Source organism: Triticum urartu, chromosome 3A, assembly GCF_056163025.1.
Source record: "Triticum urartu cultivar PI428250 chromosome 3A, HENAU_Tu73, whole genome shotgun sequence".
Lineage (NCBI taxonomy): Eukaryota > Viridiplantae > Streptophyta > Magnoliopsida > Poales > Poaceae > Triticum > Triticum urartu.
This window is the reverse complement of record NC_141875.1, coordinates 733,733,850-733,755,046: the sequence shown is the minus strand read 5'-3', so window position 1 is coordinate 733,755,046 and position 21,197 is coordinate 733,733,850. Positions and strand designations below refer to the sequence as shown.

General features: G+C 45.1%; 2 protein-coding genes across 7 annotated transcripts in view; one reads left to right on the top strand and one right to left on the bottom strand.

Moving 5' to 3' along the window:
* LOC147982402 (uncharacterized) overlaps positions 1-21,197 on the bottom strand; it is a 139,214-nt gene that overhangs the window by 83,893 nt on the left and 34,124 nt on the right. The window lies entirely within an intron of this gene.
* Positions 18,673-20,502, top strand: LOC125531282 (uncharacterized). 6 transcript variants are annotated; one of them, XR_015599198.1, is made up of 5 exons: positions 18,673-19,285; positions 19,418-19,570; positions 19,630-19,725; positions 19,823-19,855; positions 20,102-20,502. XR_015599198.1 is itself a non-coding variant. In XM_087514388.1 (4 exons), exons 1-3 carry the CDS (start codon positions 19,045-19,047, stop codon positions 19,698-19,700), a joined length of 465 nt encoding a protein of 154 aa, XP_087370514.1. In that variant the 5' UTR covers positions 18,673-19,044; the 3' UTR covers positions 19,701-19,725; positions 20,102-20,502. The 6 variants fall into 6 exon arrangements, 4 of the variants coding, with proteins under 4 accessions (XP_087370514.1, XP_087370512.1, XP_087370513.1 ...); XR_015599197.1 differs by having other exon boundaries at positions 19,926-20,502; XM_087514388.1 differs by lacking the exon at positions 19,823-19,855.

The following is a 21,197-nucleotide window of genomic DNA, read 5'->3' as shown; positions in this document are numbered from 1 at the left end:
GACCAATAGGCATCCACGTGTCAGCATTTCTGTGGCTGGGGTTTTGTTTTTTTTTTGAAAGGGGGGGGGTTTGGGGGTTTTGAGGGGTTAATTTAGGTGTTTCATATATTGTGTTAGCTAGCTATAATTAATAGAGAGAAGTGTCCTCTCTTATGTCCGTGCTTGGTCGACGCTACGTACTATACATACGTATAGAGAGGACTAGACACGCTAGCTAGCTAGTAAGCAAACGAAGGAAACAGAAGATCATCATGAACATATATGCATACAGAGAGAAGTGATATTGACCACCTCTCCTTCTCCGAGAGATTGGTCGAACAACAAGTTCTCGTATATCTATCCGACACTACCGGCTACATATATACAATAATTATCTCTTACAAATATAATCTCCTAACATACGGACACATGGTCCACATAGTATTCTCCGTCTTCAGCGATCACGAGGTCAAGAAAGAATGCCGCCAATTCCTCTTGAATTGCTCGCATGCGAGCTGGTGCTAGGAGTTCATCCCGCTTCCGAAACATCTAATTTGAAGAAGGGGGTCAATACATATATATATGAATGAATGAAACTCAACACAAATGATGGTAATAAAATAAAATTGTGAATGTTGTTATTTACGCACTTCATATTGTTCGTCAGAGTAGCCCCGCTCACAGGTCGTGTGGCGGATGGACTCGCAAACGTAGTATCCACAGAAATCATTCCCTTGTTCCTGCCACAACCACTTTACAAGAAATAGAGGTCAATCAAACTGATAAGCAAGAATGCCAAATGGTATTGATGAAATTAGCGCTTGAATCACTAGGAGATGCGCGGAACATGCTACTATAGTACTTACTTTCGGGTGTCTAAATTGCAGCTTCTTCGGGAGTCCTGGAGCTTTTTTGGTGAATTTTCTCCAAACCCTGCCAGACAAAGAAAACAATTACTTCATATATTAGGAAATGAACAAAGTTGCTGATATGGTGGATAATGATCGATTTAACTTACTTCTCGAGCATTTGAGTCATGTCCGCATAGTCCTGGGGATCTTTTCGTCTTGAGTCTAAGACGGTTACTAGTCCCTGCTCAAGCTTAATCTCTAGGAGAATATAGTAGAAACTGCACACGCATGCATAACTCATCAATTACATTACTATAACCTTGACTAATATATAAGGGAAACCGAATATGCACAAGACAGTAACACTCACTTGAAGTTGTAAGGAAAGAGTATTATATCTTTGTTTTCATTTATTACCAACGATCGTAGCAAGTTGGCCTCGGTATCTGTGGCATGAAATTTAACCTGAGTTGCATCTATGAGATTTGTGTTAATGAACTCAATATCACCGATTTGTCTTTTCTTCAATTCGACGATCTTCAATCTTCATAATATAGTTAGGATATTTATAAATACATGCAATGAAAGAGCTGAGCTATATAGAGAGACTTAATGATAGAAGTAGTACTACTTACAGACAGTAGCAGGTGACCGTTGCTTTATCGAGGGCCAATTGATTGAAAAACTGAAAGAACTCCTCAAATGGAACATGCAACAGTTCAATTCCAACGAGGTCATGCTCCTTTTTAACTCTCACATACAAAGTACTCCTCCCCCCAGACTCTCTGCAGATTTTCAAGTACCAATCATGCAATCTTCGCATCATCGTTGATAGAGATCTTTCATCTTTGACGAGAGGCTTCCCGTACTCGTATCTTTGTATCTGCACCTGAAGGAAATATGCCCTAGAGGCAATAATAAATTTATTATTTATTTCCTTATTTCATGATAAATGTTTATTATTCATGCTAGAATTGTATTAACCGGAAACATAATACATGTGTGGATACATAGACAAACAGATTATCACTAGTATGCCTCTACTTGACTAGCTCGTTAATCAAAGATGGTTATGTTTCCTAACCATAGACAAAGAGTTGTTATTTGATTAACGGGATCACATCATTAGGAGAATGATGTGATCGACTTGACCCATTCCGTTAGCTTAGCACTCGATCGTTTAGTATGTTGCTATTGCTTTCTTCATGACTTATACATGTTCCTATGACTATGAGATTATGCAACTCCCGTTTACCGAAGGAACACTTTGTGTGCTACCAAACGTCACAACGTAACTGGGTGATTATAAAGGAGCTCTACAGGTGTCTCCAAAGGTACATGTTGGGTTGGCGTATTTCGAGATTAGGATTTGTCACTCCGATTGTCGGAGAGGTATCTCTAGGCCCTCTTGGTAATGCACATCACCTAAGCCTTGCAAGCATTGCAACTAATGAGTTAGTTGTGAGATGATGTATTACGAAACGAGTAAAGAGACTTGCCGGTAACGAGATTGAACTAGGTATTGAGATACCGATGATCGAATCTCGGGCAAGTAACATACCGATAACAAAGGGAACAACGTATGTTGTTATGCGGTCTGACCGATAAAGATCTACGTAGAATATGTGGGAGCCAATATGAGCATCCAGGTTCCGCTATTGGTTATTGACCGGAGACATGTCTCGGTCATGTCTACATTGTTCTCGAACCCGTAGGGTCCGCACGCTTAAGGTTTCGATGACAGTTATATTATGAGTTTATGAGTTTTGATGTACCGAAGTTAGTTCGGAGTCCCGGATGTGATCACGGACATAACGAGCAGTCTCGAAATGGTCGATACATAAAGATTGATATATTGGACGACTATATTCGGACACCGGAAGTGTTCCGGGTGATTTCGGAGAAAACCGGAGTACCGGAGGGTTACCGGAACCCCCCCCCCGGGAGAAGTAATGGGCCATATGGGCCTTAGTGGAGAAAGAGAAGGGCAGCCAGGGTGGGCCGCGCGCCTCCTCCCCCTGGTCCAAATTGGACTAGGAGAGGGGGGGCGGCGCCCCCCTTTCCTTCTCCCTCCCCACTTCCTTCCCCCTCCTAGTAGGAGTCCTACTCCTACTAGGAGGAGGACTCCTCCTTGGCACGCCTATAGGGCCGGCCGGCCTCCTCCCCTTGCTCCTTTATATACGGGGGCAGGGGGCACCCCTAGACACACAAGTTGATCCACGTGATCGTTTTCTTAGCCGTGTGCGGTGCCCCCTTCCACCATAATCCTCGATAATATTGTAGCGGTGCTTAGGCGAAGCCCTGAGACGGTAGAACATCAAGATCGTCACCACGCCGTCGTGCTGACGGAACTCTTCCCCGACACTTTGCTGGATCGGAGTCCGGGGATCGTCATCGAGCTGAACGTGTGCTAAAACTCGGAGGTGCCGTAGTTTCGGTGCTTGATCGGTCGGGCCGTGAAGACGTACGACTACATCAACCGTGTTGTGCTAACGCTTCCGCTGTCGGTCTACAAGGGTACGTAGATCACACCCTCCCCACTCGTTGCTATGCATCACCATGATCTTGCGTGTGCGTAGGAAATTTTTTGAAATTACTACGTTCCCCAACAGCACCTCCATGAAATCATAATGTACATCGTCGGGCAGGTAATCTCCAAGATTGCTATAACCGGGCACCATCCTCGGATCATTAGCGTCGATGTCGCTAGGCACCTTGAGCGGGGGGCACGATTGCTTCGCTTGTTCGCCGAGCCGGGCAATTTGTTTCCCAGCTCGTCGTTCTTTCAGCCTTTGATCACTGACAGTACTTCCCGACCGCTCTGCTTCGGCAAATTCCTTTCCAATAATGCGCTCATAGTTGCCTTTCGGCGGAGACTTGGGTGGTTTTGTCAGGGCAGCCAGAGTGCACTTCGCTTTCACCGGATCTACCTTCTCCTCCGGAGGTGGATGTTTCTTTGCTTTCACCCCTTCAAAGAAGTTCCTCACTTCTTGTCGCGCGATCTCGGCGTTCTCCTCCGGGGTCCTCTCGTATGGTCCTTCTCTGGAGTCTTCAGAGAAGGACCGAATCTGTATGTCCTCCCGCCTCTGGCTGTACTGCTAGACGTCGGCAGAGAAGATGGAGCGGTTGTCTTCTTTACTTGCTTACGAGGCGGAGGAGAAGGACTACGACGCGCCGGAGCAGCCGGAGCGGCGGCAGGTCTCTTCCGCCCTTGCTGACGAGGCGGAGAAGGAGGAGGCTGGCTGCTCGGGCGCGCCGGCGCCGGCGGAGAAGGAGGCGGAGTGCTGCCACGCGCCGGAGAAGGAGCCAGCCGAGTGCCCTGATCGTCACTCGCCGGAGGAGGAGGCGGTGGAGGAGGCGGAGTGCCCTGACTCGCCGGAGGAGGAGGAGGAGGCGGAGGCGTCTAGTTTGGAAGGTTAAAGAGCTCCTTCCGCCATAGGCATGGTGTCTTCAGAGCAGAACCCAACCGAGTCTCCCCTTCACCGGTAGGGTGGTCAAGCTGGAGGTCCTCAAATCCCTCCGTTATTTCATCCACCATCACCCTAGCATATCCTTTTGCAATCGGCCGGCAGTGAAAAGTTGCGCCGGGTTCAGTAGGAAAAACAGAGCCAACAGCCGCCTTGACCTTCATATTAATCCATTGCGTCATAAGGTGGCAATTTTGAGACTCCGTGATAGCATCCACGGGATAGCTGGCAGGAGCCGTCAAGACATGCTCCGGCTGAAGCAGCTCAGTGGAAGCCATGCTGCTTCTCTGCTGAGATGGCGGGGTAGCTTCGCGGGAAGCTTCGGCAGTTCGTTGGCTGCGATTTGCTTCTCGTTCCTCTATCGCTTGTACCCTAGCGTGCAGCGCCTACAGTTGGGTCTGCTCCACTTTCTTCCTCCTCTCGTGGCATTTGTAACCGCCTGCGTCCGGAAACCCAGCCTTCCACGGAATGGAGCCTGGCGTGCCTCGTGTCCATCCAGGGAGCTTAGGATTCCCGAGGGCCATTGTGAGCTTGTCGTTCTCTCTGTCTGGAACGAACGTACCTTGCTGCGTTGCTTCGATATACTGTTGAAGCCTCTTGACCGGTATTTCCATTTGATCGTTCGTCCAAATGCACTTCCCTGATACAGGGTCCAAGGTTCCGCTAGCCCCGAAGAACCAAGTCCGGCAACGGTCTGGCCAGTTAATTGTCTCTGGTTCGATCCCTTTATCAGCCAGATTATTCTTAGTCTTGGCCCACTTAGGCCGGGCTACGAGGTAGCCACCTGACCCCGTGCGATGGTGATGCTTCTTCTTCGCAGCATTTTGCTTGTTTGTCGCCGACATCTTCTTACTCTTTTCCGATGTCTTGTGGGCCACAAATGCGGGCCAGTGATCTCTGATCTTCTCATATCTGCCCTTGAATTCTGGTGTCTATTTTTTATCGACAAACTTATTCAGCTCTTTCTTCCACCTCCTGAATAGTTCTTCCATCCTCTTAAGAGCAAAAGACTTGATTAATTGCTCTTTAACTGGCTTCTCCGGATCATCCTCTGGCGGTAGGGTGAAATTTGACTTCAGCTCAGTCCAAAGATCATTTTTCTGCATATCATTGACATAAGACACCTCAGGGTCTTCTGTAGCCGGCTTTAACCATTGCTGGATGCTGATCGGGATCGTGTCCCTAACCAGAACCCCACACTGAGCAACAAATGCGCTCTTTGTCCGGATGGGTTCAATCGGTTGGCCGTCGGGCGAGATTGCTATGATCTCAAACCTTTCATCTGAGCTCAACTTTTTCTTCGGGCCTCGTCTCTTTACCGAAGTTGTGCTTGATCTGGAGGGCTAGAAAAAAGAACAAAGACTTAATTAATATGTGTACATACCAAAACAATGAATGCATCAATTAGCTAGTCAGCATAGGCTTAACTAATATATATACCTGGCCGGACTCGGTTCAGTCACCGGAGACGTCATCATGGTCTCCTTCTTGCACCGGCATTGGGTCACCGGAGCCGTCCTCACGGTCTCCTTCTTGCACCGGCATTGGGTCACCGGAGCCATCATAATCATAGCCACCTACTTCCAGACCATCGGTGTCGTTGAGAAACAACGAGCAGACGGCATCACTTCCTCGTGCGATTATGTCCCCCAACAACTCTTCTTGTACTTCGTCTCGGGCGGTGTCCATAGTTTCTACAAATATTTACAACATGGCAATTATTATTCAAACATGAAAGATGGATATATTAGTGGCAAACGTAGAACTAATATTAATTAGTGGCCTCAACGTTGCTTCTATAGGGTTTGGGGTGGCCTCGACAACGCTTCAAGGATAAAAAAAGAAGAGGAAGAAGAAGAAGAAAAAGAGTTGCTATTTAGGGTTTCCTCTACCACTCGGCGACCCTCGACGACCCTCGTTCCCGATAAAAAAAGAGGAAGAAGAAGAAAAAAAAGAGGAGAAGAAAGAATAGAGGAGAAGATAGCCCGCGTCACTTGTGGGACGTGGATGTAGTGTCCGACACCGACGGCCACATGTATCTCACACCGACGATACTTGCTATTTAGGGTTTCCTCTACCGCTCGGCGACCCTCGACGACCCTCGTTCCCGATAAAAAAAAGAGGAAGAAGAAGAAAAAAAAGAGGAGAAGAAACAATAGAGGAGTAGAACTCCTCTATTATTTCTTCTCCTCTTTTTTTTCTTCTTCCTCTTCTTTTTTATCCTCTTCTTCCTCTCATGTTCGACGACCCTCGACCCCTCGGCGACCCTAGACCCCCTCTCGACCCTAGACCCCTTGGCGACCGTCGACCCCCTCTCGACCCTCATATATAAAACCTTTTCTTCCTTCTTCTTCCTTGTATTCCTTCTTCCTAAATATATAAAACTTTTTTAAAAATGAAACTAACCTAAAATTTACTAAATCAGAGAACATATATAGATAAAACTTTTCTAATTAAAAATCTAACTTTTGCATATATGTATTTTTAAAACATCATTACAATTGAAAAAATACATACATACATACAAAAAACATGTAAAAAATACATACATACATATATGAACATACATCAAAAAACATATATCTAAAAATACATACATACATATATATATGAAAAATATAAAAACATGTAAAAACAGCATGTATAATTAAAAAAATTGCACGGCGGCGGCGGGGGCGGCAGACGCGCGGTGCTCACAGAGGCAGCGACGCATCGGGGCAGGGGACGGCTAGCGAGGGCGCGGGCGACGGCCAGCGAGGGCGCGGATGAGGGGCGACGGCGATGACGGGCGCGGGCGACGGCCGGCGAGGGCGCGGGCAATGGCGACGACGGGCGCGGGTGATGAGGGCGCGGACGACGGCCGGCGAGGGCGCGGGCGACGGCGACGGCGGGGGCGGCGGGCGGCGTCGAGGAGGTCAGCGTCGTCAGGGGCAACTGGCGAGGGAAATGTGAAAATTTCCTAAGTGCTGGCTTATATAGCAAAGGCATTGGTCCCGGTTTGTGCCACGAACCGGGACCAATGCCCCCTTTAGTCCCGGTTGCTGGCACCAACCGGGACCAAAGGCCTTGTGCTACCCCGCGCCAAAACTTTAGTCCCACCTCGCTAGCTGAGAGAGCTCAAGAGTGATTTATAAGCGCTGCTGCGCCTTCCCTCTCGAGCTCCTCTCAAATGCAGGCTTTCGGGCCTAATCCTGTGTTGTGTGCTATGGGCCTACTGGGCCTCCTGCGGGCCTGAATCCTGGCCCATGGTAGGGTTTCTAGTCGTATTCAGCCCGTGGGGGGCCAGTAGGTGGCACTTTTTTTTCTTTGTTGCTTTATTTATTTTATTTTTTTCTACTTACAACAAAATACTTATTGTTGGGGACCGTTTTAAAACCCCCTTTGTAACATCTATGTAATTATCTCTTTGTGAGTAATACAAAAGTCAGTGGGAGCCTCTCCCACTGTCGTTCACTTTCAAAAAAAACAACAAAATACTTATTGTTGCTATTTTTTTCAGCTTTTTTTTGTTTTCTGCATTATTTATTTTTCTTTTGTTTTTTGCTTTATTTTTTAATTCTTTTTTGCTTTTAGTTTTAGAAAAATTATGAACTTTCTGTTAGTGCCATTAGTTTTCAAATTTGAAAACACTTTTTTTTCTTTGTTTTTTTGAATATTTATTGTAGAGCAAAGCTCCACAACCCTTTATTAAATAAAGAAGTAGCAACTGTTCAAGCTAGTGAAGAAAGCAAGGAATAAAAGGAAGAAAAAACAGAGTCTAACTACCTACCTACCTGTAGCTAAGTTAGAGAGTTAATCCAAGCATACAACTTGTGTCTAATATTTACTCTCATTCTATGAGCTAGAAGAGTAAGATCATGTACAAAATTACATCTCCAAGCAGCAAAGGTTGCATTTTCTCCTCTGAAAGTCCTGCCATTCCTGAGGATCCATATATTCCAAGCTGCAGTGAGCATAACTTCAAAGAAGAAGGGATGCTTAAACCTTGATCTTGCATGCTGAATACATTGCTGAATTTCAGAGCCCCTGGACCAATCAATGGAAATATAATTCCATACTCTGCGACTGAAGTTACAGTTAAAAAACAAGTACAACCTATCCTCATAGACTAGTTCATTGCAGATAACACAGAGATTGTCATCCATAGGTGATCTCCAGTGCCTACGAATTAATAAGTCCTGGGTATTGAGTCTATCAAAAAAAACCAACCAAAGACTTTGATCTTCATGGTGCACTTGCTATCCCACAACCACTTACATGGCAAGATGGTTGGCAAATGAGAATGCATAAGAGTGTAAAATCTCTTGGCAGAGTATTCACCAGATTTTCCAGGCCATATCCAAACATCTGGCAGAGTGATGTCTCTATGTAAATCCATGATCCAAGCTTCCAAAACTTGCAGCTCCAGAGCAGCCTCATGTGACAAAGGCAAGAAGAACATTGAGTATAGGTCCTGAGAGATGAGGAATTCATCCACAGAGAGTTTGTCATTAATATCAAAGGAGAAAAGCCTAGGTAACCTCCAACATAGGGGTCTTGAAGAGCCACCAATTAACCAAGCATCAGACCAGAAAAGGGCAGAGTCTCCCCTATTGATGTGAACTGAGGAGATTGCAGTATATGCATCAGAGAGCTTGAGTATATCCCTCCACCAATATAACCCAACTGGGACTGTAGCATGTGGAACTCCATCATCATAGTAACTATTCCAGATTAAAGTAACCCATGGGATGTCTGCCTTATTGAAGAATTTGTGAAGATGCTTAAGTAGGAGGCCCTTATTTTGGATATGCAAGTTAATCACTCCAAGTCCTCCTTTTTCCTTAGGCCTACAGACCAGATCCCATGCAGCCAGAGATTGCTTTGGTGCATCACTATTTCCTCTCCACAAGCACTGCCTGAAGATCCTGTCAAATTGCTTAATGATACCAGGTGGGAGCTGTAGACTGCAGAGGAAATATATGGGCATCGAAGTCAAGACTGAAGTTAACAACTGCAACCTGGAGCCTTGGTTTAGCATGGAGGAACTAGCTGTCAGTCTCCTCTCCAAGGCATCAACCAAAGGCATAAAATCCATAATTCTGGGCCTGGTAGTACCAAGCGGCAGACCCAGATAAGTAAATGGTAGTTGTCCAAGTTTACATCCAAGCAAAGCAGCTAGCCTGGCAGCTTCCACATCATCAATATTTAAAGGAATCATGGAAGACTTTGCAAAGTTAACTCGAAGCCCAGTGGACTGTTGAAAGGTGAGCAACATATTTTTGAGAGCCACCAACTCCTCATCTTTGGCAGTCAAAAAGATGACAGTGTCATCAGCATACTGGATTATAGGGAAATCCTGGTCATGTGAAGGAATTGGGAGAGTCAGGGTTCCATGCGAGAACATCTGGTTGACCACTAACTGCAGGAGATCGGCAGCAATTACAAATAGCACAGGTGACAGAGGATCACCTTGTCTGACACCACACTTGCATTGAAACTGCTTGCCTGGTATGCCATTAAGCAAAACAGAGGAAGATCCTGTAGATAGAATTTCTTTGACCCAGCTTATCCATTTGTCATCAAACCCATTGTGTTTAAGTATTTGCAACACAACCTCATGCTCCACAGTGTCAAATGCTTTTGCAAAATCTAATTTCAGAATTATGATGGGTCTCTTTGACTGTTTGCACTGGTGGATGTATTCAAAAGCCCAAGCTAAGCAGTCCTGGATTGATCTACTCTTCAAGAACCCATATTGATTTTTATGGATACAACGAAGGATCACTTTTTGCAGCCTGTTTGCTAACATCTTAGTAAGAAATTTTAAGCAAGTGTTAGTCAAAGAAATAGGCCGAAAATCATCTGGCCCCTCAGGAGAGAGCATCTTGGGTATGAGAGTAATGAGAGAACCATTAATATTCTCAAGAGATAATTTTCCTTCATAGAAGTCCTGAATAAGACGCCGAAAATCCTGCTCAATTATCGGCCAGCAGCGTTTAAGAAACAGACCATTGAATCCATCTGGGCCAGGTGCTCTATCAGGGGGCAACTCTTTCAAAACCTTCCTTATTTCATCGTCAGAGAAAGGTTGAGACAGTTCCTCCAGACCCTGGATGGGCTGGATGAGATTTGTTAGGTCAAAGCCCATAGATATCCCTTGGGCATGGCCCATTCTGTTTTTAAAAGAAGCCCACAGGATTCCCGCCATTTGATCATGGTCGAAAACCGGATCAACCATTCCCGCAGTTTTCAAGCTGGCTATTGAGTTCCTCCTCATGTGCTCCGATGCCATAGCATGGAAGAATTTTGAATTCTCCTCACCCACCTTAATGTATCTGATGGTGCACCTCTGTTTCCAATAGATATAATGCAGCTTCAGCAAACGCTCATAGTGAAGCTTGACTATTTTCCTGAAGTTAAACTCCGTTCGAACCAGAGGTCTAACCTCCTCCAACTGATCAAAGAAGATGATAACCTTATTGCAGTCCATCGTTAGCTTCTTAAGGTAAGATAGTTTCTTACTCCAAGCTCTCAAATCCGATCTCAGCCGTTTAAATTTCCTAGTTAACACAGCCGAAGCAGAGAGATCAGCAAAAACTGGAGCCTCCCAAGAATTATGAACGCAGTCCATGAAGCCTGGCATGTCCACCCAAAAGTTTTCGAATCTAAAAACGTTGGACTTAGGAATATTTGTGTCAATGGACACCACACAAGGCACATGATCCGACGTGGTTTTGGCCAATGGAAAGACCACTGTGTTAGGATAATGGGAAATCCAGTCCGAGGTGGTGAAGAACCAGTCAAGCTGCTCAAGAAGGGGTGTTTGCTGCATATTGAACCAGGTAAAACTCCTCCCCTTAATTGTCAATTCCAAAAGACCAAGATGGCCTATGACCTCATTAAAAAGAAAAATATCATTTATATCACCTCCAGGTTGGTTTCTGTTGTCCAAAGAGCGAATAAATTTAAAATCACCGAGGAGCAACCAGTGTTCATCAGAAGGGATAGAGAGGTGGTATAGCCAGTTGACAAAATCATCTCTAAGTTGGCCCTCGCAAGGCCCATATACTGAAACCATTGTCCATTTTTCCGAGCTATGAACAGACTTAAATGAAACAACCACACTGAAACGTTGGATTTCAAGAAGTTGGCCTTCAAAAACTTAGGAGTTCCAAATGATCAGGATACCACCCGAAGCACCCACCGAGGGAGAAAAAGCAAACTGATCAAAGCGTCGAGGGAAGAAAGACCTAATCATGCGGATATCAAAGGTATAACATTTAGTCTCCTGCAAACAAATAATGGAGCAGCAACTCTCTTCAATTTTGGCTCTCACATCACGCTGCCTAGCCGGTGAATTCAAACCACGCACATTCCAGCACAGAACCGACCAATTACGAAACATTGTAGTCCCCATAGATAACCAAAATAAACAGAAAGTAACCAACTGGGCCGCTTAATAGCACAGTACAAGTTTCAGCATAGCTACTGACAGTAGGATCATAAAAGTTCAGAGATTCAGGCCTACAGAGCGGAAATAAAGCAAAGCAACAAAAGACCCAACAGATCAGACGCCCCAGAGCTGCATAGGAAAGTTCACTCATCATTGGAACTATCTGGTTGTGGATCAGGTTTAAGAAAAGCCGTAAGCTTTTCCACCATCAAGTCTTCCGAGGCGATGCCAAGGGCCTCGCCGACTGCCTGCAATGTAGGGATAGGTGTTGGTGGTGGCAAAGTGCTGTCCTGACACGGGGCAGAGTCAAACTTTAGCTTCTTGGCCTTGGGGCGTCACAGAGGCACTGGCTTGATGGAGATTGCAGATGTTGGTTTCATGCCAGTTCTCTTAGCGCAGCTGCGAGTCATCCGTCTAACTGAAAAGTCCGGGCTCTCCTCGACCATTGTGACAGTACGCTTCAAACCAGGCTGCCGCGGTCTCTTCCCCAAAGGTGAGGCTATGACTGAAGTAAACTGAAACTCATTCTGTATTTGCGGTTCAGAACTCTGCTCTGGCATATCCCGCGTATGTCCTGTAGGCTGTGAGTCCAGGCAGAGCATATCATCATTGAGCTCTTGGAGTACCACAGAAGAGCGTTTGTTGATATTAACCGCAGACAACCATCGCTGCTCCAAATCAGAGTCAAACTTGACAGGCATCGGTGGCAAACAAATTCGAGGCAGAGAACATGGAACATTAAAGATTGTAAACTCAGGCAGCAGAGACTTGAAGGAGCGTTACCATATCATAGCCGGTGGAAGGACGGGTCCATAGAAGACACGGACAATCCCCAAGTTAATTGGGTCCAAGGGACCAACTGGGTGAAGATTTAACATAGGCTGCTGCACTTCTGCCATGTCATTGTCACCATCCAAGTCCAAAGAGGGATTCAGAATCATGGAGTTCTGATCCTGTGCGATTGGGTCTTGCATAGGAGCAGGTTCTTCCCAAGGCCCCCAACCAGCATCATTGTTCATGTTCTGCACCCAGGCATTAGCAGCCTCATGGTGCCCTTGATCGTGTCCAGGGGGCACAGCATTCCATCCCAGGGCAGGGTAAGGAGGCATTGCCCAAAAAGGCTGTGGTGGAGGATTTGCCCCTGGCATAGGATATGGATTGCCATCCAAGTGCATGGGATCCTCATCTGCACGTATCATAGCTTCTGCAAAGCCTCCTTTATTTTTTTTCTTTGTTGCTTTATTTATTTTATTTTGTTTCTACTTACAACAAAATACTTGTTGTTGCTATTTTTATCCAGTTTTTTGTTTTGTTTTCGGCATTATTTATTTTCTTTTGTTTTTGCTTTATTTTTTAATTCTTTTTGCTTTTAGTTTTAGAAAAATTATAAACTTTCTGTTAGTGCCATTAGTTTTCAAATTTGAAAACACTTTTTTAGTTTTTTTGTTTTCTTTGTTGCTTTATTTATTTTATTTTCTTTCTAGTTACAAAAAAAATACGTATTGTTGCTATTTTTATTTTTATTTTTTCCAGATTTTTTGTTTTTGCATTATTTATTTTCTTTTGTTTTTTGCTTTATTTTTTATTTCTTTTTGCTTTTAGGTCAGCAAAATTATAAACTTTCTGTTAGTGCCATTAGTTTTAGAAAAATTATAAACTTTCTGTTAGTGCCATTAGTTTTCAAATTTGAATAGTTAAAATTTGAATTCTTTGAAATTTGTGTGAATCACAAGTTTGTGATTAACTTTACTAAAAAATGAACATAGATGCACCTATAGAGAAAATTCGACCTAAATTCATAGTTTTCAAATGAACACTGAAAAAGTTGGCATAGCATACTCGTGTGTTACAAAGTTGGCATGGTATCATCATAATAGTTGCGGGAGAAAGTCTTCACTTTTTCTTCGCTTGTGTCATTTGCATATTGCTCCGTAACCATGGATAATCTTCATCGTTTATCAGGATGCTTGGGTCAGCCTTGACATTGAAGGGAGGAATTTCATGAAACTTTTCATAATCTTCAGACATGTCTGTCTTGCCCTCCACTCCCAGGATGTCCCTTTTTCCTGAAAGAACTATGTGGCGCTTTGGCTCATCGTATGATGTATTCGCTTCCTTATCTTTTCTTTTTCTCGGTTTGGTAGACATGTCCTTCACATAGATAACCTATGCCACATCATTGGCTAAGACGAACGGTTCGTCAGTGTACCCAAGATTTTCAAATCCACTGTTGTCATTCCGTACTGTGGGTCTACATGTACCCCGCCTCCTGACAGATTGACCCATTTGCTCCGTAGTCAAGTTCCCATATGTCCACTATGTAACCATAATATGTGTCCTTTCCGTTCTCGGTTGCTCCATCAAAGCGGACACCGCTGTTTTGGTTGGTGCTCTTTTGATCTTGGGCGATCGTGTAAAATGTATTCCCATTTATCTCGTATCCTTTGTAAGTCAATACAGTCAAAGATGGTCCCCTGGACAACAAGTACAGCTCATCACAAACAGTGTTGTCACCTCTGAGACGTGTTTCCAACCAACTGCTGAAAGTCCTGATGTGTTCACATGTAATCCAGTCGTCGCACTGCTCCGGGTGTTTGGAGCACAGACTGTTCTTGTGTTCATCGACATACGGGGTCACCAAGGTAGTGTTATGTAGAACTGTGTAGTGTGCTTGAGACCAAGAATATCCGTCCCTGCATATTATTGAGTCACTTCCAAGAGTGCCTTTTCCAGTCAGTCTCCCCTCATACCGCGATTTAGGGAGACCTATCTTCTTAAGGCCAGGAATGAAGTCAACACAAAACCCGATAACATCCTCTGTTTGATGGCCCATGGAGATGCTTCCTTCTGGCCTAGCGCGGTTACGGACATATTTGTTTAGGACTCCCATGAACCTCTCAAAGGGGAACATATTGTGTAGAAATACGGGCCCCAGAATGACAATCTCGTCGACTAGATGAACTAGGACGTGCGTCATGATATTGAAGAAGGATGATGGGAACACCAGCCCGAAACTGACAAGACACTGCTCCACATCACTCCTTAGCCTTCGTACGATTTCTGGATCGATCACCTTCTGAGAGATTACATTGAGGAATGCACATAGCTTCACAATGGCTAATCGGACGTTTTCCGGTAGAAGCCCCCTCAATGCAACCGGAAGCAGATGCATCATAATCACGTGGCAGTCATGAGACTTTAGGTTCTGAAACTTTTTCTCTGGCATATTTATTATTCCTGTTATATTCGACAAGAAGCCAGTCATGACCTTCATACTGAGCAGGCATTCAAAGAAGATTTCTTTCTCTTCTTTCGTAAGAGTGTAGCTGGCAGGACCTTTATACTGCTTCGGAGGCATGACGTCTTTTTCGTGCAAACGTTGCAGGTCCTCCCGTGCCTCAGGTGTATCTTTTGTCTTCCCATACACGCCCAAGAAGCCTAGCAGGTTCACGCAAAGGTTCTTTGTCATGTGCATCACGTCGATTGAAGAGCGGACCTCTAGGTATTTCCAGTAGGGTAGGTCCCAAAATATAGATTTCTTCTTCCACATGGGTGCGTGTCCCTCAGCGTCATTCGGAACAGCTAGTCCGCCGGGACCCTTTCCAAAGATTACGTGTAAATCATTGACCATAGCGAGTACGTGATCACCGGTATGCATGGCGGGCTTCTTCCGGTGATCTGCCTCGCCTTTGAAATGCTTGTCTTTCTTTCGACATTGATGGTTGGTCGGAAGAAATCGACGATGGCCCAGGTACACATTCTTCCTGCATTTGTCCAGGTATATACTTTTAGTGTCATCTAAACAGTGCGTGGATGCGTGGTATCCTTTGTTTGTCTGTCCTGAAAGGTTACTGAGAGCGGGCCAATCGTTGATGGTCACGAACAGCAACGCCTTTAGGTTAAAGTCCTCCTGTCTGTGCTCATCCCACGTACGTACATCGTTTCCATTCCACGGCTGTAAAAGTTCTTCAACTAATGGCCTTAGGTACACATCAATGTCGTTGCCGGGTTGCTTAGGGCCTTGGATGAGAACTGACATCATAATGAACTTTCGCTTCATGCACATCCAAGGAGGAAGGTTATACATACATAGAGTCACGGGCCAGGTGTTGTGATTGCTGCTCTGCTCCCCGAAAGGATTAATGCCATCCGCGCTTAAAGCAAACCATACGTTCCTTGGGTCCTTTGCAAACTCATCCCAGTACTTTCTCTCGATTTTTCTCCACTGTGACCCGTCAACAGGTGCTCTCAACTTCCCATCTTTCTTACGGTCCTCACTGTGCCATCGCATCAACTTGGCATGCTCTTCGTTTCTGAACAGACGTTTCAACCATGGTATTATAGGAGCATGCCACATCACCTTTGCAGGAACCCTCTTCCTGAGGGGCTCGCCGTCAACATCACCAGGGTCATCTCGTCTGATCTTATACCGCAATGCACCGCATACCGGGCATGCGTTCAAATCCTTGTATGCACCGCGGTAGAGGATGCAGTCATTAGGGCATGCATGTATCTTCTCCACCTCCAATCCTAGAGGGAATACGACCTTCTTTGCTGCGTATGTACTGTCGGGCAATTCGTTATTCTTTGGAAGCTTCTTCTTCAATATTTTCGGTAGCTTCTCAAATCCTTTGTCAGGCACATCATTCTCTGCCTTTCACTGCAGCAATTCCAGTACGGTACCGAGCTTTGTGTTGCCATCTTCGCAATTGGGGTACAACCCTTTTTTGTGATCCTCTAACATGCGATTGAACTTCGGCTTCTCCTTTTGACTTTCGCATTGCGTCCTTACATCGACAATGACCCGGCGGAGATCATCATCATCGGGCACATCGTCTGGTTCCTCTTGATCTTCAGCAGCTTCACCCGTTGCAGCATCATTGGGCACATCGTCTGGTTCCTCTTGATCTTCACCAACTCCCCCCGTTGCAGCATCACCGTATTCAGGGGGCACATAGTTGTCATCGTACTCTTCTTCTTCGCCGTCTTCCATCATAACCCCTATTTCTCCGTGCCTCGTCCAAACATTATAGTGTGGCATGAAACCCTTGTAAAGCAGGTGGGAGTGAAGGATTTTCCGGTTAGAGTAAGACCTCGTATTCCCACATTCAGTGCATGGACAACACATAAAACCATTCTGCTTGTTTGCCTCAGCCGCATCGAGAAACTCATGCACGCCCTTAATGTACTCGGAGGTGTGTCTGTCACCATACATCCATTGCCGGTTCATCTGCGTGCATTATATATAATTAAGTGTCCAAATTAATAGAAGGTCATCATCACATTAAAACCAAAGTACATACATAGTTCTCATCTAACAACATATAGCTCTCCAGAGCATCTAATTAATTAAACGATACATTGAAACTATGTAAAACATTTCAATGCGAAAACAAATGCGATCATAATCGCAACCAAGGTAACAATTGATCCAACGGCATAATGATACCAAGCCTCGGTATGAATGGCATATTTTCTAATCTTTCTAATCTTCAAGCGCATTGCATCCATCTTGATCTTGTGATCATCGACGACATCCGCAACATGCAACTCCAATATCATCTTCTCCTCCTCAATTTTTTTTATTTTTTTCTTCAACTAATTGTTTTCTTCTTCAACTAAATTTAACCTCTCGACAATAGGGTCAGTTGGAATTTCCGATTCACATACATCCTACATAAATAAAATCTATGTCACGTTGGTTGACATAATTTTCATAAACAATAAATGAACCAATAGTTATAAAGATAATATATATACCACATCCGAATCATAGACAGGACGAGGGCCGACGGGGGAGGATACCAAAACCATCGCACTATATAAGATGCAATAATAAAAGTAAGAAAATAATACAAGTATCTATGTAAACATACAAGTAAGAATATTTTTTCCTTTCAGAAAGAAGATAAGAACAAGAGGCTCACCACGGTGGTGCCGGCGATGAGCTCGGCGCGGGTGATCGACGGCGGTGAAGACGGGGACGGGGCGTGACGGACCGCTAAACCTAGACAAATATTGAGGAAAATGGAGCTTGGAGGTCGAGCTTGAAGAGGAGAAAGCTTAAGTAGTGTGGCTCGGGCATTCCATCGAACACCTTGTGTGCATAGGAGGTGAGCTAAAGCACCACCAAGCCCTCTCCCCCTCGGCCAGAAAAAACAGAGCAGTGTGCTCTGCTCTTATGCGAGGGGGTATATATAGACACCTCATTGGTCCCGGTTGGTGGCATGAACTGGGACTAAAGGGGAGACTTTGGTCCCGGTTCAAGCCACCAACCGGGACCAATGATGGTGGGCCAGGAGCGAGGCCCATTGGTCCCGGCTCGTCCCACCAATCGGGACCAAAAGGTCCAGACGAACCGGGACCAATGGCCCCATGGGTCCCGGTTCTAGACTGAACCGGGACTAATGGGCTAACCTGGCCTGGATCGTTGCCCCCTTTTCTACTAGTGTGGAGTGGGCTCGTAAAAGACTTACAATTTTGTTTAGCAGGAATGATCATTCTGCAGGGTTGGAAAGGAAGAAAATTCTTGCAGAGATGGATGAACTTCTTATAAAGGAAGAAATGCTTTGAAAGAAAAGATCTCGGTTGGACAAGATAAGAGGAAGAGACCGTAATACTAATTATTTTTAGAGGAAGGCTTCCTGGAGATCAAAGAAAAAAATCATATTTCTGATCTAAGGAAGGAGGATGGGTGCCTCACGGAAATTTTGGAGGAGATGAAAGGTATCACTAACTCATCTAACATTCTTAAGAAGTTGATCCTCACTATTATCAATTTTCTCAACATGCACACTGTCCACATCGGCTTTATGCCATGTCATCATTCAGTAAAGCATATCCACCTATCACAGTGCCACGTCTGCCGTCAGTTTTTTCCCAGCCACCCGCCAACTGCGCATGTCTCCAGGCCTTAATTTCCCCGACCGCTCATCTTCTCCTATTCTTCTGCCACTCCCGGTCTCCCCACCACAAACGCACATGAAACGGATGGGGGATGTGAGCAATCATCCACCCCTCCGTTTTACAATCTCCCCGTCCCTCCAATACCTTCGCACTATACATAGTACTTCGCACCAAGGCACTTCCTCCCGCACCGCACCAAGGCCCTTCCTGATTGTAAGCACGTTCGAGCTCTTAGCTATGGCGCTCGCGTTGGATTCCCATCAACCTTTTTCCCGTGGAAGGAGTGATCGATGCCGCAATCCCGGTGCAGCCAAATCAGTCTGTGCGCGCGCCGTTGTTCTGCTCCGGGCCCTCCTTCCGCCGGCGGCCTCGGACGAGCTGCTCTGTTCCGGTACTTCCTCGCCAGATGGCGTCCTCAGATGCACCAGACGCGGCCATCGCCGTCGCGGCCCCGATTCCAGTCGGACGCTCTGCTCCGGGCCTCTCACGCCGGACGCTCCGGACGCGCCTGATGCGGCCATCCCGCGCAACTGAGGAAGCCTGTGCGCAGGCGTTGCCCTGGTACGGCCCCTCCTCGCACAGACAGCCACGAACCATCTGGGGCAAAAGAAGCCGGCAGCGGCGGCAAGCAATCCCATCAGGCCGCGGTACACAAGTTTAATTCATCCATCGTCTCCCATGCTATTTTCTAGACGAATCTGGTAGATTTTCTTCTCCCTCCCGATCTTCTCTATTTGCATCAGTACTATCAATAGCTGGGTGTCCAAACTCCTATCCAGATTTGTTAATGTTTGCTCTGGGAAGTCAAACCGAGTTGAAGCCTCCTTCGTCGATGCTCATCTCCGTCCAGTGTCTAGATGGGAAAAATTGGAGACCTGGCTGCCACCACCGCACCTACAGGACGCCTGCTTGGGAATCTGAAAAACTCTATGGTACGTCTTCCTGAACGTGAGTTCAAGCCTCTACCATGGCTCATCCCCTTCTCCTTCAGGCACCAAGTGTGTTGGGCGGACAAAACTGGAGCCCTCGCCGCCGCCACGGTGCCACCACGCAGCCACCTGATCGGCAAATCCGAATCACTCTACATGTACACCTTCATCTTTATTAGGTGTTCAACCATCTTGCATAATTTGGAATTCTTATTGACTCTTGCTTCCTACCCGTTCAATTTGTTGATGTACCAGATTCATGGTGTTTGGATTTAATTGGAAGAAGTGGTAAGTGTCTTTCAATCTGCAATCAATTGGATACAACAATGAAGAACACTTGATTTTTTTTTTGCAACAGATTATAGGCTGCCGCACGCATATGTTTATCTAACTCAAACTAGACGATGAATGATACCTGAGCCAGTCATGTCGCTCATCTTGATCTGCCATCTCCATTTTCTCAGTCAGGTTGGATGTAGATCTACATAACTAGATTTTCGTGAAATTTTACTCTTCGTCATGTGCCATTTGCAGGAAGGCCATTGCTGCAGATGGATCCAAATAAATTTCCTGGCATGTTCTCCACATTTTCGACTGATGCTTTCATGTCATATGGCGCTGGAGCATATCAATGATTTCCTTTTGTTCGGTCATATGAATTCTTATGATGAGATTGGATTCTTTATAGACAGGAATCACCAACACACATAGTTGAATGAAAGTATCACGTATGTGCTACTACATTTTTTAATAGATTATGTTCGATGGGGCTAGCGCAAACTGATTCTTATTATGTAGAATCAATATATTGCTATATCATGATTGGTCTTTATGCCCAGCGAATATTGAATCCGCCTAAATTGATCTTAGGATGTAGTATATGGTTCACGATCCAAGTAGAGATTACACAAGAAGTCAAGAACTGGTATTTTTCAGTCGAACTTTTTTCCTCAGTTTGTGAAGATCTGCAACATTTAACATGTGTTTTTCTTAGTTATGGTGCTTCGAACCAGTTCAATATTTAGTAGTCCCTATTGGATGTACTATTATGTATTCTCCTGAAAAGAACCATTGTATTTGTCAGATAAGAATGGACGAGGTTAGTTGATGCGACACATTTTCAGTTCTGTGAAATGTACGTCTTCAGAATTTCACTCAGTCACCTTAGATAACCCTTTTGTTCTCCATATAAGGCTATCTCTTTCAGCGTGTTCAAGTAAAAGTAGCTAATTCACCTTTTTAATCTTCATAATAGGTCTGTCTGTTCCAGCATATTCAACTAAGAATTGTCATATGCATCATCATTCATTGGTTCAATCTTCGTTGACAATCTGACAAAAAGTTCACTACTTCGGTACTATGAAAACTTTTTGAAACCGACAAGCTAACCTTCTTTATCAATTCAAATTTTGAAGCCTCTCATAACTTTTTGAAGGATTTTTTTTCACGGTTTACAATTTACTCACTAAATCCTTCTCCTATACGATGCTACAAATTCCCGCAGCAATGCGCGGGGTATCATCTAGTTCTTTAAACAACTTTACTCATGTGATGATTTAGTTGACCTGTCCCATATTATTTCGCTGGTCAATCCCCTTGTCTCTGATGATATGAATGAGGAGCTTTGCAA